Source organism: Thalia democratica, chromosome 2 (assembly GCF_965202585.1).
Source record: "Thalia democratica chromosome 2, ktThaDemo2.hap1.1, whole genome shotgun sequence".
In the NCBI taxonomy this organism is placed as follows: Eukaryota; Metazoa; Chordata; class Thaliacea; order Salpida; family Salpidae; genus Thalia; species Thalia democratica.
Window position 1 is genome coordinate 61,123,030 of NC_139166.1, and position 19,719 is coordinate 61,142,748.

General features: G+C 26.0%; 1 protein-coding gene across 1 annotated transcript; it reads right to left on the bottom strand.

Annotated features, from left to right (window-relative positions):
• Nucleotides 1-9,768: 9,768 nt before the first annotated feature.
• Nucleotides 9,769-17,964, bottom strand: LOC145829553 (sialin-like). Its single transcript, XM_082937392.1, has 11 exons — nucleotides 17,841-17,964; nucleotides 16,597-16,790; nucleotides 16,080-16,189; nucleotides 15,610-15,739; nucleotides 14,635-14,818; nucleotides 12,860-12,975; nucleotides 12,559-12,717; nucleotides 11,892-12,024; nucleotides 11,299-11,446; nucleotides 10,876-10,969; nucleotides 9,769-10,464 (listed from the first exon to the last, which is right to left on the bottom strand). Exons 1-11 carry the CDS (start codon nucleotides 17,923-17,925, stop codon nucleotides 10,300-10,302), a joined length of 1,518 nt encoding a protein of 505 aa, XP_082793518.1. The 5' UTR covers nucleotides 17,926-17,964; the 3' UTR covers nucleotides 9,769-10,299.
• Between the last annotated feature and the right edge of the window lie 1,755 nt (nucleotides 17,965-19,719).

Here is a 19,719-nt window from a genome sequence, read left to right on the forward strand (position 1 = left end):
TAATAACGTAATAAAACTTAATTATATAAGTCTGTAAAATAAAACTTAATAAAACTGTTAAAAATAAAACTTAGTAAAAAAATAATTTAGCTATGCTATAAAACCATTGTAAAAAAAACAAAACCGTGCAAATTTGGAACTTTTCTGAAAAATTTATATAAGCATATGTTACAAAATATTTTTTCTGAAAAATAAAATTAATAACGTTTTGAAACCTAATTTAATAAGTATGTTAATAATAAAAACGTTTAAAAAAACTGTTATGGAGAAAAACGTTGCCAAGTGAAAAAATGCAAAAAAACATTAGATTTTTAAAGGGGCCCCACTACAAAACTAAAACCGCAATCCGATGAAAATTATAGTGAAAAGCTAAGCAAAAGAACGTTTAAAGAAAAAAAAATTCCAAGTTAGCATTAAAGAAATTGAAAATAATTTGTTTTAAATTTTGGTTAAAAAAAAAATACAAAAAAAACCATTCAAGCTAGTTTTACGCTTATTATGCATTAAAATATGGCTTTTGTACAAACTTAACAACTTTCTGAACTTGTAATAAATATTTTTCAGTATAAGAGTATTTAAAATAAAAATATTTTTTGTTTTAATTCGTTTTAACCATGTTAAATTTCCTAAAATTGCCTTAATCTTAACAAAATTATCATAAAATTAAAGCTACAAAATCAAACTCTATTAAAATCCTTATTTTGTATAATATTATTTAGTGAAACTATTTGATTGGAAGCAAGCTTACCCCTTAAAACAAGTACACTTTTTAAGTATAAGAATTTATACTCAAACTAAAACATTTGATCATCGTTGAAATCTAAGACTATATACAAGCTTTATTTAAAAAAATCTTTTTTGAATGAAACTAATCCTTTTTCAGTTAAAATTTTGTTTTAGCTATTCGGTAAAAAAAAATAAAAAAAATTCCTTAAAAATACGCTGCTTACCAAGTTTAATGTATTAATATCTGTTTTAAATCTGCTGGCAGCAAAAATGATTTTTTTCAACATATGATAATAAGTAAGATTCAGCTTTAGTGATTATAAACGAATTAATTTATACTTTAGTTTAGTTACTAAATTCTTAAGTTATTTGAACCACAAAATTTAAAATGTATTACAGTTAATTAGTTTACCTTGTACGGGATTTACTTTTTCAAAACTAAAAGAAAATAAAGAAGTCTTTAAACATAGATGAAACATTTTTGTTTCATAAAAATAACACTGCTTTGTGCAAGATTAAAGGCGAGGTTGTTATGCTATTAAATACTTTTATGTTAATCAAGAGTTATGATTTACTTTAAAGTTAATGAAAACTTAAATTGCACCACTGTATGAGTATTTGGTTAGTTACTTTAATATATCTGAATATTTAATAATCTTATGACATAAAGTATATATATTTGTATATAGCAAACTTCATGTTTTTAATAAATTTATGCAGTTTTTACAGTAAATACCTTGTGGCTTTGTTTTTTTATTAACCGATGTTTATCTAATTTTTATTATACTTACTTTTTTATTTATTTTAATTTTATTTTGTTTTTTCTTCTTAGCAGAGATAACTGTATAGGTTTTTCTAGTTAAATAATTTCGTTTATCAGAATTTCAAAAATGTTAATATAATAAAATTTGTGTTTGTCGCTAACTAGGTATTTTTTTATATCCAACAAATAATAAAATACACTAAAAAGTGTGACATAGTCATATAACTTCCGGTGTCTAAGAGCTTTAGTAAAACTTCACTTTAATTCTGTTGTGAAAAATATAAAAATCTAATCCTTAAATAAATACTTAGTAAGATTGATTCAAAAAAATATATAATTATTTTTAATTTGTATTGGTTTTTTAGTTATCTTTTTTACATTAACCTACAGGTTAACTTAAAACACAGGTCTTTTTTTTAATCTAATAAATAAAGAATACTTAATACAAAAACAAAGATTCCAAAACTGTTTAATGACGTAAAGTTGAAACCTAAACATTTAATTCTTTTTTACTTTGGTACCTTATTAATTTGCTACTTTTTTTATTATTTTTAGCAGAAAAAAATGTATAAATTTTATTATTTAAGCATTTTCATTTACATAAATTAATAAGTATTTAGTTAAATAAAACTATGTTTTTCGCTAACTAAGTATTTTTATTTATCTAACAAATAATAAAGTACTCTAAAACGTGATGTCATAAGTATACAATTTCCGGTGTTTAAGAGCTTAAATAAAGCTCTGCTTTAATTCTATTGTGAAAAATATATAAGCCTAACATTTTAGTAAATTTATAATGATGATTATTTTGAATGAGAAACTTTTATTTTTATTTTTATTGATTTTTAACTAAACTTTTTTAAAATTTATTTTAGAGTTAATTTAAAGCACAGTTCATGTTTAGTTTTTTTTTGAATTTAACAAACAAACAAATAAGACTTAATACAAAAACATGATTCCGAAATCGTTTAAACGTATTATAATTTAAACCTAAGCATATAATTGTAATTAATGGCTACAAAGCAGCTTATCTTTAAATTAATTATTAAATTAAAACAATTCAAAACATTTCAAAATAATTACTAGCCTAGTTCCAGGGTTAACAATTCAAAAAAAATATTTTCTAAACTAGAATTTCACAAAAAAATATTTAAGATACTTCCTGCAAAATTCTTTTCTGGCAAACTTTGACTGTCGAGTATAAAAATTTTCAACTGCATGTTTTAGATACTGAATTAGTAAAAGATTATATGTTTAGTTCAAATTAGCATTAATAGTTGTAAAATTTTTAATTATTTTGAATCGGTTTTTACCCTAATCACAAATATTGAAAGTTTTCAGATTAAATGTTTATTATGTCAAACATAAAAGTAAAAATATAATCTAATGATTTAGTAAATTTCTATAAATTTATCTAATATAAATTCTTTTCTGGCAAACTTTGACTGTCGAGTGTAAAAATTTTCAACTGCATGTTTTAGATACTGAATTAGTAAAAGATTATATGTTTAGTTCAAATTAGCATTAATAGTTGTAAAATTTTTAATTATTTTGAATCGGTTTTTACCCTAATCACAAATATTGAAAGTTTTCAGATTAAATGTTAATTATGTCAAACATAAAAGTAAAAATATAATCTAAGTTTATTGACTTCAAAAAAAAATATCTTAATTTTGATTTATGATAACTATGTATATCTCAACTTTAGTGGTTGTTAATAAGTTAAAAATAAATCTTAATAATAAGTTTACTTAACTCTTGAACTATTTGAATCACAAAGGTTAAAGATTTTAACAGTTCATTAATTTGTCTTACATGGAATTTACTTTTTTTTAAACTAATAGTAAGAAGTAAACCTAAAACAAAAAAATTCAAAACAAAAGCGAAATTTTTGTTTCATACAAACAGCAAAGCAGTGTGCGATTGTGCGAATGAAGTTGCGCTTTGCTATTAAATATTTTTATGTTTAATAAAACTTATGATATACTTTTAAGTTAATAAAAACTTAAACTGCACCACTTTATGAGTATTTAGTTAGTAACTGTGTTTTTTCTGAATGTTTAATAATTTTTTGACCTTAAGTTTTTATATTTGTATAAGATACATTATATCAGGGGTCGGCAAACTGCGGCCCGCGAAAGAAAACTTTGCGGCCCGCGAGCATGTAAATGTGGCCCGCTGAGCAAAAATATGTTTTGAGTTAATTTTGTCAGATAAATTTTGTTTTACGTTCCTTTAAAACATTTTAAAACAATTAAAAGACTTTACTGATTTAGCTTAAAAATGAGAAAAAGAAATGTTAGCATTTTACCAGGTTTTTTTTTCTCAATATAATAATAACTTTCTTCTTGCAACAGTAAATTATTTTCTGAAAAAAGAGTGTAAAAAGTGCTTTGAATTAGTAAAATAGTTATATAATACCTATTTGGTAAAAACTAAATGCAAACTCTTTCCGTTTTGTACAAAAGTAATTCACAGTAATTAACTAAAATTTTATTTCTTTAGTTTAGTTTTTTTACACATGTTTTATACCTAAGTTTTATTTCTAAATGTTATATTCTAGTTTACACAAAAACGTTTAAAATACACAATATTAATAATGAGAAGAAAATAGGTTAGCTTTATTTTGGTTTTGACACCTATGATTTTTTAGAAGTTACCTTCTAATTTTTTTTTAATTCCTGTGCACAACAATGAACAAAAATGCTAATGTTTCAAATAACTTTTTATCTAATACTTAAAAAATTTAGTTTATGCATAGTTTTCTAACATTATTGTTTCTACATGTAATTTCTAAGTGTGTACAGAAACAATTAAAACAATATATATGACATAAACTAAAAAAATTTTTGTTAGGTATACTTTTTGGTTTTTCATAGCATGTTTTGGCAAAATAAGTTAATCTTTATGCGTTGCATACTAATATAAACAGTTGCTGTTTTTTGGAACTACCTATTTAATACAAACTAGATTGAGAAATGGTAATTTATTAAGTTTGTACATTTTTAATCAAAATAGTTCAAATTCGATCCAATAAACAAATAACAACTGCCACACAATCAGACTATGACTATTTGAAGACTTCAAATCTCGAGCTAATTTAGTCATTTTCAGTTTTTGGCTTTTGTTTTTTATATGCTAATATATCAGGCTAGCTTTGGTCACTCGGACTGACGTTTTTGCTTTAAAGAGTGGTAAATTAAATTTATGATGTATTTTTTGTTCAATGCACAGTGTTGGTTTAAGTTAGAATATATTTCAAATTCCAAGTCTTTAAGCTGATATATTTTGAATTGTTTTTTATATTAATTGTAAACATATAAGTGTGAACAGTAAGTGTTGTTAAAAAATCACGGAAAAGCTTGGAATTTGACAATTTGTACTTAAAAAATCTGAAAAAACCCGGAATTTTAAACAATTTTTACATGTAAAGTAATGAAATTTCGATTTGACACAAAAAACCTACCATATAAATATTTTATATTAAAAAACACATTTAAAGTATTTTAACAGTATTCTTTAATTCTTTTATTATTATTTAAGACATTTTTTTTACCTTTAACTTAATTAGATGCTTAAAATAGAAGCAAAAAATTGTACTTTTAAAAACTTTATATTGGTGCATTGCACCTTTGCTTTTAAAATGTCTTTACCTATAGTTGTGTTTTGTATTGGAACTAAACCTAGAAATTCTTCTAAATTGTCAAAATTAGTAAGACCACCTGTAATAAAAATTCTAAAATTAGCAATATCTGTTGTATCAGTTCTCGCATCTTAACAGATTGATTTAAGTCCTAATTTGATTTATGCGGCTTTATAGTTTTCAGACATTTCCTAAACACGACAATATTGATATTGAAGAAAAAACAAAAATATTTTACTAACCCCAACACAAATTATTTGAATATATTTTCAATTATCAACGGTATGTTTTATAGTGAATACTTTTGCTACTTTATAACTTGCCTAAACAGTTTTTTCTGATCAGTCTGTTGTTACTGAAAATAATTATGTGCGTTGTTGAAACTGACTTAAGCGATTTGTTTTTTTTTCGCTTCTCGCAATAACTCCAAACTAACGTATTATAGTTCTCACAGCTCGTCTTATAATTCACATTTGCTCTTTTTAATTGCAATATTTTTATTATTTTATTTATTGCAGAATTTCTATAATGCTCAATAAAAAAGGTTAACAAATTTTTATAAATTTGTTTAATATGTTTAAAAACTTAATTGTCCATTCAAGCTGAAATACAATAATTGTTTTAGTTATATAATTAAATCACTGTTTATAAACTTCGGTATTTCTTTATTTTGTGAACTTTATTTTGTGAACTTTATTTTGTGACCAGGTTATAAAGGTTGCCAAGCAAACATGCTATTTTATTTTAAACTCATACTAGGTTAAAGCTGTTTAATTGATGTTTATAAAACTCAAGTGTATCTGAAACTTTTATTTCAAACACTTTAAACAAATCTTCGAATTCTCAGCATAGTTTTTATGTCTGTAGTGTACTTTCTGCAAAGTTATTTTTCGGCATACTTTGACTGTCGACTAAAAAATTTTAAACTCCATGTTTCTGATACTTAATGAATAAAATAGATTAAAAAATATTAAAATAAGTTTAAGTAGTTAACCTGTTACTCATATAGCGGTTTTGTTTAGGTAAAACTAATTTAAAAGTAAATTGTCGCTCTTGATTGACATGAATCTATTGATAACATAGCGATCATTTTTGATCTTCAACAAAGTATAAATGTTTGAAAAAACAAAATAATTTTTTTTATATTTTAAAGCTTCTTCGTTTTATGTTTAATCGTTATCAACTGTCATAAAACCAGCAGATTTAATATTTAAATGAATAAAAGAATAGTGTTTTTAAATAAGTATTTATAAAAATTTAATACTACAGTGAAAAACTATTTAAATTTACCCAAAGTATGTACAATCTTATTTATGATTAGTTATCACAATATCAAGTTCAATTTTTTTATCGTGATTAATAAACTTGGCATATTTTATATACTCTATGTAAAACATAATATACTTCTATTCTGGAATTAAGAAAATAAGATCCAACTTAAAACTAAATCAACATAATTAAAAAGTTTTACAATTTATAATGCTAAAACGCACTCAAAAACTGGAAATTTTTGCAAAAAGATGTTTCCTGCTAGCAGAAGGTGAGAAATAAATCTTAACTGGATCCTGATTTAAGAAAACCGTACTTTTTATATTTATATTTTAACTGCATAACTGTATAAAAGTGATCAATTGGATTCAAGAAAAAAATCTTGCAATAATGTATGGATGGACAGGGTTTCCTTCATTTCAGCGATAAAATATAAACTAAGAAGGGGAAAAAAAAAATCAACTTGAAAGTAATTTAGCATTAATAAGTATAAAACTTTTTTTTATTCAACGAATATCTAATTAAATTATTCCCTATAAATTTAATTAAATTGACAAAAAATCTTAAAAAAAATTTATACTAATTTTTATAAATAACTATATATTTTCAAGTATTGAATTTACTTGCATACAACACAAACTTGTTTTAGATAAAATTTTACTTAGTAGTAAACTAAACTATTATAATACTTCCAAAATAAAGTTTTAAACCAAGTTTGATTTTTTACGAATCTAATGCGTGTTTACTTTTAATTTTTAATTTGACTTTTAACACGTGTGACATTTATTACCGAGTTCTAAATATTCATAATTAATAATTTATTATCAAAAAACCTTTAAATGAAGGTTAAAAAAGGTTTGGTTTGTGGAAATTACGCTCAATCAAAAAACTTTTTTTTAAAGAAAATTCAAGCAAGTATAGAAGAGAAAGAAATAGTGCAAAAGTGACGCTCGGTGATAAACTGACGCCGTTTAAAAGTGACGATCCTAAAAAAAGTGACCCACCGTGCCTATGTGACATCGTGCAAAAGTGACCCCCGTACTAAAGTGACGCCGTGCAAAAGTGACCCTCCATGAAAAAGTGACCCATCGTGCACAATTGACGCACAGTGCTAATGACACGCCTTGTTAAAGTGACGCACCGTGCTAAAGTAATCCCGTTCAAAATACCCACCGTGCAAAAGTGACCTACCGTGCGAAAGTGACCGCGAAAGTGACCCACCGTGCTAAAGTGACGCCGTTTTATTCAGACCCTCTCCCTTATTAAACACACATCTACACCAATTATGAATCTAAATGTAGACAATTTCCTTGATCATTGTTTGTTTGTATAGTTGAACCTAATTAATTGCTTTTAGCAGTGAAACTTGGTCGTTCCAAATAAACTTAACTGAACAATTATTATTCACTTATACTCTTACTTTATTCTATTTATACTATTACTTTTACTCATTACTTATTTCAATTGATAACTTTACGCAACTTAGTAAGGTTATAAACTTACAAAACGGCTATTATAAATGATAATCTTATACGACATGACATTTAATTTTAGCTCATTAATCTGACCTTGCCGGCTGCAAGAATCGCACCAGCTAAAATGAAGCTCTATCTAAAGTTAATACTTTATAAATTCAACTACTCTTAATGAAAAAAAAAATTAAAAAACTGAAAAAAATATCTTAACATTTGAAGGTTAATAAAAATATTATTGAGCAATATAGGCTAACAATAAACGTTTTATTTATATTTAGTACCATGTAATAATATCAAGCTTAAAAAATTAATATTTAGTACAATGGTAATTGTTTTTAAGATTTACAACCATTTAAAGCTAAAAACAAAGCAAAAACTAAGTTTTGTTTATTCTTACTCTTCTTATTTGTTCATAAGTAAACTATAGCGTAATATAGCATTCAATGTATAAAGCAACTCGATGATTTTAAATTTTCAAATAAGTTTTCTAATCGATGTTATAAGTCACCTAGTTTATGCTCTTAAAGCAGATCGATTTTATTGAAATGTTAAATTAAACCGCAAATATTCAAAACTAATAAATATTAATTTTATGACTTGGTAGTTTTAATTTAATTTTCTTATTTATAAATTATTTAGCTTTTGACCATGACGATAATTGGTTTTGATCTTAACTGTCCATTTTTGTTTTATACTTTAACGATTCTTCAATTAACAATATACTTTCATTAAATTTTACATGTTTTTCAGAAGTATTTACTTCATTAACTGACCTTCTCTTTGATTAAAACTTAACTTGCAGAATAGGGCAAGGATACTTAATTGTCAGTCTGAGCTGAAAAAAAGCTCAGTCAGCAAAAAGTATTTATTATGATGATATTCTTAATTTTAAATATTTAGCTTTATTTTTTTATTTAGTTTTTAATATGTTTGGGTAAGTTGGGTTAGGAATAATGGTATAAATAAAATAAAAAAAATTGATTTAAAAAAAATTGCTGATTCAGCTTTTTTTCATCTGAGATTGACCTTTTAATATAACTTTCGCTGAATAATATTTTGACAAAATATTTATACAAAATATATTTTTTTATGAACTATAAATCTTGCAATGCTTTCTAGCAGCCAAACTTATAGTATAGCAAGAAGTGTAATAGCAATAGACGGGAGGTAAAAATGATATCTTAAACGTTTCTTCATTTTTAAAGTAATTGCTTGACAGTTATATTGCTTTCGAAAATTTCAAAAAAAATAAGTGCAAAGTTAAAAAAGTTTACGATTCAATGCGACCGTTTATGATGTTTGAAAAACGTTTTAGATAAATTTAACTTTACATTGATAAGACGTAGTTGATTTAAAACAAGACACATATCTTTTACCGCACAGAATTCAAATGCTTTAAGTGGCCTAAGGGCTTGTAGAAATAAAAAAATATTTTACTACGATTGTAAAAGCAAGAATTTAATAAAAAATATACTTTGAAAAAATAAAGTAATTATGAAATTTTATTATTACTTTATACTTTGTCTAATAAAACTGTTTTAAAAATATATATTAAGATAAACTTTTGTTTTACAATCGTAAAAGTTTTTTGGCTAGTATTTTAAAACAAAAATTAGTTTAAATATTACAGGAATTAAAAAAGAAAAACTATCTAAATGAATTTTAAAGGTTATTAAACTAAATTGTGTAAAAAACTTAAACCAGCAAGATGGCAATAAAACTTGATTCGTAAAATCATAAAATTTAAATTAAATTAAAATATTCTCATAATTCGAGTAGTTTTGCTTTGAACGAGTAAATGATTGTACATTTCTACTTGTTAATGAACGTTTTTATAACTTAATAAGCGTTTTTTAACAATATTGAATTGAGTAAATAAAGATAAAGGAGCAAATAAAGAGTTTTATATGAAAATTGGTCTAAAAATATATAATGTCTAAAAAAATATAAATTTATTCAAAAAAATAAAAAAAACAAAAAATGTCGTTACACAATAGATACTAAATGTATGCGAAAGTTTTAAACTTTTTGTATAATGACTTGACTTAAATAAAAAAAAGCGTAGTATGAATCTGTTGTTCCTTATTACTTTATATTTACAATTATATTATTAGCAATTAATCTCAGCTTACAGTTAAGCAAGCTCTAAAAAGTACAAAAACTATATCTAATGTATTTTAATATGCATAAAAAGCCTAAAACTTTACTATTTTACATATTATTATTTTTTGCGAAAACAATGTTTTTTTACTTAAACTTCTTTGAATAATTTAGAAGTCTTTATAATTATTTTATCAAACTAATACTTTTATTGATCAAAAAATTACTAAAAGAAAACTTAGAAAAACGCATCATAAAACAAGCACGCATAACAAACATTTATTTTTAATACAACTAAAACTTTGTTTATCGTCAAGATCCCATCATTCTGCAACTTTGAATTTGTTGCACTTTTCATACTTGACGCTGGTTTTCGACTCGTTCCACTTCTGTTCGTCGCCAGAACCAAATAAAAGAAACGTGATTGAGCCGAAAGCGTACACTGCCGCCGAAATGAAGAAAATGACTTGCCACTGTTCCTTCGTGTTCTGTTATGCAAAATTAAAGTAACAGCTAGTGTTTAGTGCTGGTTAATTGTTAGTTTTATAATTGTCTCAGCAAAAACATAAGTTATAATTAGTTGTTAAATATAACTACTAGATACTTATATACTAAATCATTTACAAAACCAGAATAAACTTTTGTGTAGTATAACATGTAGCCTATTTATAAATTAGTTACATACCATTTGTTATACACAACTGAAAAATGTAAATGTGTAAAAAATAGTTTTTATTCTGATATTTAAAAAATAGGCAAAAAATAACTTCAATATACTTACAATATTATAAAGTTTATAGTTGTTGTTTTTGTTTAAACATTTAAGAATAAAAAAATTATGAAAATGTTGAGTTTTTAAAATAACAATGTACTATTTCTCTTTATAAAGAACAACAAACATTCTTCTCTGTCATTATCCCGACCATAGTTGGAGCGACGAACCCGGATATGTTGGCAAGTGTGTTCGCAAACCCATGAACTATTCCACAGTATCTGTTTTTAAATAACTGTTTCAAAGGTTAAATTCAGTGATATAGCGCAACAGTGGATGCGATTAGTTTGGATAAGATATAAAAATAATACTTTTTACGTACTTAAGGACACAACTAAGTTTTGCATACCAAGTTGTCATACGAATTCATTTTGTGGTCTTATTAAAAATTTATTTTAAACTATCTTGTCGTCACTTAAAATTGTAGTTTTGCATTACGTTTCAAAATATTTTGCGTACAACAAGGAACACTTACAGCGTTTGTTTTATGCATATTATGCTGATGTAACTATACCTTCAGCAGTTAACAGTATCATTAAAGAATACTTACTTGGAAGACAAATCAACGGCGTTGACATTGCACCCGGAAAAGCACATTGTGTTGATGCCGAGTGCTAAGCAGAGCATGGCCACTGCTAACGATGGGTTGCAACCCACGTATCCGGTTATTATCATGAACACGCCAGCTCCTACTTGACCTGTTCCAATAACATCAAATTAGTAATGAACGACTTTTGTGTGTTGCAAAATTTCTAAACAGTTAGAAAGTCCACCACTGATAATCATCTGTTTATACTTTAAAAATAGAACGATAGTACAAACCTTTTAAACAAAAACTACCTTTAATCTTTTTTTATTACTTTTTAAAATGAATGTTTTTTGTAGAAAGTCTTTAATTGAACAATTACCAAAGTACTAACACTAGTGTCATTGTTGTAGTACTACTTGTGTAAGATAACTAAACTTTAAAATAATAAAGTAGGCAGCAATTAATATTACAGAATTGTATCAAACCTTTTAAATGAGATAGAGTACTATTTTTGATATCACTTACTATCTATAGGTTAGTGATTTTATATTTTATAAGTGTTGTTCATGCAGTGTTATAAGAAACGTATTTTCTAAAAAAGTTTAAACACCTACCGGTCGTGTTGAAAATCTTCCTGGTTTGATTTGTAGTCAAGTATTTGTTTGCTCTCAGGTAATCAGCAATGTATGACATGACGTTAGACAGAATCATCATCACTAAATAAGGAAGTGATGCTAAAAATCCACTCTGTCAATTTTGTATACAGCTTGCATATATGTGTACAAAACTGAACTGAATTTTGTGTGAGATTTTGATTAGATTAAAAATACTGATATTAAGCTATTGTTACTTTGTTTATTTTGGTTTTAAAATACAGGGTGAGAATGTTGCCGGAATGCTGCAATTTTCAAAATAAATAAACTAATAAAATTTGCATTCTATTTATTTTACTTTAAGGACTCACAAAACAACAACGCAGTCTCTTCTCAACAATACTTTCTCTCCGAAAAAAAAACCGTTTATAACATATAACATATAGCTAGCAACGAGCTACAGTTTTAGGACTTTTTTAGCCAGCAAAATTAAGCTTATTGTAAATACTAGTTAAGGTCATTTGATGGTGTCTAAGCTAGCTTGTTAAATATCGAAGGTAAATAAAACTTGAACAATAATATGGTTTATCAGAAACTGTAGTAGCTGCATAAAAATTATTTCAAATTAACGTTTAAATATTCTAAAAACATACAAACAAATAATTTCCGTAAATATTAAGTAGCTCACTTGTGAAATTTTAAATCCAAGTATATCTTTAAGGAAAGTTGGAAGAAAAGTGAAGAGCATTTCCATACCCCATGAAAACGAAGTAAGAGCTGCTACTAGAGCCCAAACAGGTAGACTTTTTAATATATCTTTCCATGGAGTTTTATCATCTTTTTTCACCTGTTTTTATAAGGGCTGTAATTTTTTTTTATGTTGAACTCAAAAGTTTTGAATTATAACAATTAATTACTAGTTTTTCAACAAAAATATATATTAAATGTTATCAAACTAAAATATTCGTACAAATTTTGTAAAATTTAACCTGGGGTACCGTTAAATTGATAAATTCGAGTTCGTCTTTTGAAATTGTAGGATGTTCTTCTGGACTGTTGTGCGCAAATTTGTACCAAAACAATCCCCAAATTACTCCACAAACACCTAAGTTTATGTTAATTTATTTAAAAAAATTTGTTGACTTATAACTTTTTGAGATCTTAAATAAGTAGTATACTAAAACATGTCATAATTAATAAATAAATTGATTTAAAACAACCACTTTTTTAAGTAAAAATGTTCTATATATGTATAAATTTTGAATAGACTTAGTATCAATTAAAGCTATATTAATATTATACTATATACATAAATGTCATAGGTCTATTGAAGTTTCTGTTAAACCTTCATAATATCTTCCAGTTTTTTGAAAGAATAATATTTTCGTCCGTATTTTAAAAGTAGGGATGGGCAACGTTGGGCCCCAAACTTTTTTTTAATTTCAATGTAGTCAGGACCGCGGATGAAAGTAACCGGTCCGCAAGTGAAGTGACCGCCAAGGTCAAAATTTGTATAAAACTTTGGATAAAATTTTACAAAACAAAACATAAGAGTTAGAATCAAAATCATATCAAATATTTTTTCCATTTTAGTGTAATTGTTAAAAACACCAATTTGTCCTAATATCTTGTTTTGTTTAAATTCATTTGAAATTTGTCAAATTACCCTAACCTAATGTTTTACTTTAAGTTGAAAATTATTCAAAACTATTTTTGTCAATCTACCATGTAGATGACATTTATAAACAATAGACATGTCAAAAACGACATTTTCTCCCGAACAAATAATGAGTTGTTTATGTCAATTTTAAGCAAACCAATTTCTTATATTTTCCAATAGTAATTGATATTTATTTTCATAAAAAACTGCTTAACTTTACATTCTAACAAAGTTTAATTAAAGTTTTAAGATGCATTTGGGACCTAAAGCTGCAAAACAAAATACTTTTAAAATTAAAAGAAAAGTATAAAGACTTTACTCAATTTTCAAATAAATATTGGTAGTTAGATTTTGTATTCATAATAAGTTTGTTTTGGCATATAAACGATCAGAATACAAAACTAATAAGTAAGGGTACTTTTTTTCATGAAATTTACTCTGTAGTCTAGGCTATAAGGTTAATGTTATAATTATTTTCTCCACACTTCCGTAAGAATAACTTGACGCCTTTTGCAACGCTTGCAAATCCAGAACCATGAGTGATATTAACCGAAAAGTGCACTAATATCACAGTTTTAGCTGACAATAAGTTTGTTGTGACGATGAACTTTAATAAACCGATACCCTCATAGAAAAATTCAAAGCTAAAAAAATTACAAAATTTATGATGCACTTAACAAGTTATAGCTTATCTCGAGTAATTTTTAGTAGTTAAGTCTTGCATTTATAAAATTATAAATAATTTTGTCAAGGGTTATAATATATATTGAAGTATAAATACTTAAAAATTATTAACTTAAGTTGTACATACAAGAAATTTTTGTGAACTAAATGGATTCGAAGCATCGATCAACCGGATTCACAAATTAATATCCGGCCGAAATCAGATAATAATTTCTATATATAAAAATGTATAAATTCCGTTTACTGGATCCGATAGGTTACTGGTTCTAAATACCCCGGTCCATTAAGGACTAAAATTTTACTGATCCGGCCCGCCTATAAAAACGTTTCCCACCCCTGATCTAGAGTAAAATATTAATATAAAGCTCCTAACCTGTCTAAAAAAGTATATATAAAAAAAAAACTTATAAACCAACAAACCGAAAACGTAGAAAGCGGAGGGCCACCCACCAAAACGATCAGAAGAGCAGATCACTCCTGAAACGGGTTGGGAGAACATGGTTCCGAATAAGGATCCTATCGAGGAGATGGTCATCAGGAGGCTCCTTTCGACCGGTGGCGACCACCTGCCCCACATTGAGTTCAGTGACGGCCAGTACACTCCCTTGGATGGTCAAAACACACACTTGTCAATATATTCTTTTTATATATGTCAAAATTTTCTATGCATTTTTTTTTGCAGGGATAAAGGCATGTTTGATATAGAAATCAACTATTTTTCAATTTGCTTACAGTTGTTTAAACGGTAAAAGGCGTCTTACCAAAGCAAAAAAAGTATCTTGCAGGTATTTCAAGCTTGGAAATATACGTCATAACATGTATGTTTGTAAATTTTTATTTGGTTTTAGGCTAATATATATGTAGTTTATTGTACAAAAAAAATGTATAAAGTATTTTGTCCTAGGACCTGGTGCACGAAAAAACCTTTCTGTTATCGAATCGCACACCACAGATACCTTTTAACTTTTTGTCCATGACATTATAAAATTTTTATTTTTTTCATCAGACACCTTAAAGCATCTTAAAAATTAATTGTTTGTATTGTAGAAAGCTTTTTGTTTGTTGCTTATAGCGGTAGATTTTAAAGTTTTTAGAAGCTCTTAACCGTAACATATGAAAATAAAAGTTTTTTACACAAATAAAGTTTACTATACTAGCTTACAAAGCTACTAAAAAAGTATGTAAGTACAACAAGTGTAGGAATGTAGAGATCAATAAAGTCTCTTGAATTAAGTGTCTCAAGAAATGAAATAATTTAGAAAATTAGTGTAAATATTGATTATGTACTATGAAATATTTCATATGCTTTATTTAAATTCGTCTAAAGTAAGGCACGTATAAGCAATATATTAATTAGCAAACTAAGCTTTGTTAAAACGCAAAATCATAACTTACTTGGGCTAAGCCTTGTATTATTCTTACAACTACAAAAAGCTCAAAACTGGTTCTAGCTGCTACAGGTGATATTAGGGTCATTGCAGTAGACACCAAATTACCAACACCAAACACTATCTTCATTCCGTACCTAAGTAAACTTAAGAAGTAAGTACAGCTTGAACACCTTAGTATTTTAAAGAAAATTCAAAAGTAATAAGGCGTGTCATACACAATGTTTAAAATAATTTATATGAACTACTATACAACCAAAGTGTTTAAAAAACTTTAAACACTTTACTGAGTTGCGAAATATATAACTGTAACTATAACTATTGAAAATATAGACTTAAGCGTTTGTTAACAAGAGATCCTAGCAAAACAAGTTCACTGGAATATGTGATAATGACAAGTTGTACAAAAAAGGATATTGTATAATTTGTTTTGAAATAAATTCATGTATGTATGTTAAAATTTCATCACAAACATACCTTCCTGCTAGATAACCTCCAGGCAGCTGAGATGCCATGTACCCGTAATAAAAAGCCCCCAAAACCAAACCTTCCTGCGTTCTCGACCAATTGAATTCACCTTCTTTATCCTTTAAACTAACGGTTTTAATAACACGTTTAAAGTTTATTTTTGGTAGCTTGTAAAATAATCTTAAGCTGTTTATTGAAAAGTTTTACTGAAAAAATTGAAACTATACTTAATATTAAGTTTTATACTTAAGTTAAATTGAGTATTCTTAAAGTTTAGGTGCACTTTTGAAAAAGTTTAAAACTACAGTTTTACATTAGAATTTAAATATTAGTATTTAGTCTTGTTAACTAAACTTTGTTAAAGTATTTTTTCAATACTACTTTATATTTAAATTCTGTTTCTTTGTACATATTTAAAATATCTAATTAGCTAGTGTCAACAAAACTGTAAACTGTTAAAAGTACTGTAAAAGTTTATGCATCTTATATATATTTAGTATTTCACATATACTTTTGAAACACAAACCTCCTGACTTGAGGTATCAACTTGAACTTGGGCGCATGAACTGTTTGATATCGTGCTGCTCTCTTGTATTTGGTTTGTCGAATTCACCATCGACAATATTGCGACACTGAGCGCTATTCTTTGTGCGTAAATGTTGGCAAGACCAAAAAAGGCCAGATAAGCGAGGCAGAACCTTGCAGAAGCCCATTTCCCAGCTAAAAACAAAAAGTCTTCAATAAAGCAGTTCGCCAAAAACTACGACAGTGTATACAAATTTTGGTACACTGCTTAAAGATACTATGTTTCATAGTAAAAAAAAGCAACAGTATTAAGGAACTTTGTATGAAACTAAAAAAAAGTATGTTAAGTTACTTTAGTTATACAATTTATACTCTATAAGTTATACATATAAAAAAGCAGTGCTTCTAGCTTTTAATTTCGAATAAGATGTCTCATAAAACTCTTATAAATACTGTCGTCTATATTTTATGTGAAATGTTTTTAGTTTATTTGTGAAGGTTAAAATTTATAAAACTGAATTATTTTACTAGCTGAAGCTATTACTTCAAGAGTTTTTATACTTTATCAGAATAAATAAAATAATTTAATCATAGAGTGTCTAAAAAAGTATTTTTATAACATACCTTGATAAAGATTATTAAAAGAAAATCTCTTTCGTTAAATACTTTACAATAGTATTAAATAATTGGACTTAATCATGTAGATTAGTTTTTTAAGTTTCAATTTTTTTTAAACCATATCTAATTATTGTTAGAAAATAATTTGAAACATTAGTTCTATAAGAAAAAAATAACTAATGTAGAAACTAATTTTAAATTATAATATTTTTGAGGCATCAATTTAAGATAAAAAAACTACTTATGAGATAGTGTCAATCTCGTCATAGGTAAAATCGAAAAATAAAATGGGTTTTGCGGTAGACGTCTAGATAATCGAGTGGATTGAAAAACATGTGACTAATTTGCACATATCAAAACAATACTAAGTATAATAATATGTTAATCATGTTACGTTTATATTTAATTATTAAACTTTTTTTTTTCGATTTAATTGTCATTTTTGGTTAAGATAGGTTAAAGTAAGGTTATAGGTTAAAAAACAATAATATAAACATATAGGCATATATAAAAAATAAATCTTGTTTTGATATATGCAAAATAGTAACAAGTTTTTTTCAATGCACCCGGATAAACTTTGTTTTAAAATCAATGTATATGTTCTGAATTCCTTTGTATTTAGTTCACCTGCTTTAGGAGGTTTTTGTAGTTTTTCTTTTCTACAGTTTGACTCTATTTGAGATGAACTAGTAGCATTAGTTTCTTCAGTCATACTACCACTCTTTGAAATATTTTTTTAAATTTGAGACCTGGAAAGTTTTAAAAAAGTTAAAAAAAAATTATTGTCCTTTTAAAGAACTCTAAAAGTAAATAGCTTCTGTTTCACGCAAAACATTTAATAAAACGTAAAAATATTAAACATTATTATAGTTTGTGTAGTTAAATATACTCTCTTATGTACAGTATTCAGAAGTTTTTAAATTATGTAGAAAATTATTTTTAATTATAATTATTTTACACAAACTAAAAGTAGAAAGTACCTTAAATTTTTAGTTTTCCGAGTAAATAGTTTGTATATTTAGTTTTTATTTAGTGGCTTTATAACTATTAAGTGTAGTAACGCTAATAAAAATAAAATAACTTTTACTGATGAGTTAATTTAGATAGATAGCTGAAATAAAGTATTCTTAAAAAAAATATTAAGTGTCATTACAAACATTTTGTAAAGTTCATTATCAAAATTATAATAATTTTCTAAGTTTTTTAAAAACTTTATTTAAGAGAACTTTTTCTATAAATGAAAAATATGTTTCATTTATATTACAAAATTAACTCAAAGATGTATTTTTTATGTCTAAAATAAACAAAATCAACATAAACCATACTAAAACTAAAACAAACTTTATATCAAGTAGCTTACTAGCTTAAAAAACTAAATAAAAACATTATTTAAGCACTACAAGTTTTTTGAACAAAAATAAGCTAACATGTAAAACAGCGTATTTGCAGTGTGTTAATGTAGCAAAAAACTTAAAGGTCAAAAAGAAAAGCAAAGAAGAAAAAACATAGTTACAAATTAACTTTTTTTTGCTACAATAATCGAGTTTTATTTTATTTTGATACTTGTATTGCGATACTTATAGCTTTTTTTTTTCTAACGAAACTGCCCGTTAATTAAATAAAAGGTTTACTAGATAAAAAGTTGCAACTATAACAATTTTTTGCAACTTGTAAACATTTATGCATGCCGCAATTAAAACTTGAACATTGTTTATATAGTCATGCTCGAACAACTGTAGTAGCTCAGTAGCACTACAAGTGGTATAATAAACTCTTTTGCTCGCGGGCATTGTTTTGACAACTAGTAAGCAATTTTAATCGTATGTAAACAACACGGTAGACCAGAATCGTGCTGAAGTTAAAAATGGAATTAAATCAATATTTATTTAAAATAGAAAATTGTAAATCTTTTCAAAAATATTCTTAAACGTGGCTCAAGATTACTCCGACTGATTTTTAAAGCTAAGTTTTTCAACGCTTATTAGAGTTGTTACAAATTAAGTAAAATATTTTTTTCAAAAAAAAAGTTGAGAAAAACCCCATAAAACTAATAATAAAGCTTGTGAAACAAAAAATTAAAAAAACTTTTCAGCAATTTGTTTAACCAACATTTAGTTTAACTCCGTTTACAATGAGCCAGTGTGAAACTATTTAAAGTTCTAAATCTAGTCTGACACTGTCTTGAACAGACTGGCTTTTATGAAAAGTTTTTGCATCACACTGCAGTTCACGTCTACGGCCTCAAAGTCTCACGTGAACTGCTGCAACTTTTGTCGCGAAGAATGAGTCGCATTTATTGTCAGAAGACAATTTTTTTGTACTAAATTTTCGTTCACATTTTGTTGTTTCTCTAATAGAAATGCCTTTTAACCTGATTTTATTGTCTCAAAATTGCTTCCAAAAGAAGTTCTTTAGCGCTGGTGGCGTTTATAATTTTTTTTACGTTTGTTGTTTAGTGGGTGTCTAACGTGAAAACTAGAAACTTTTACGTTAGAGTGCTACATTA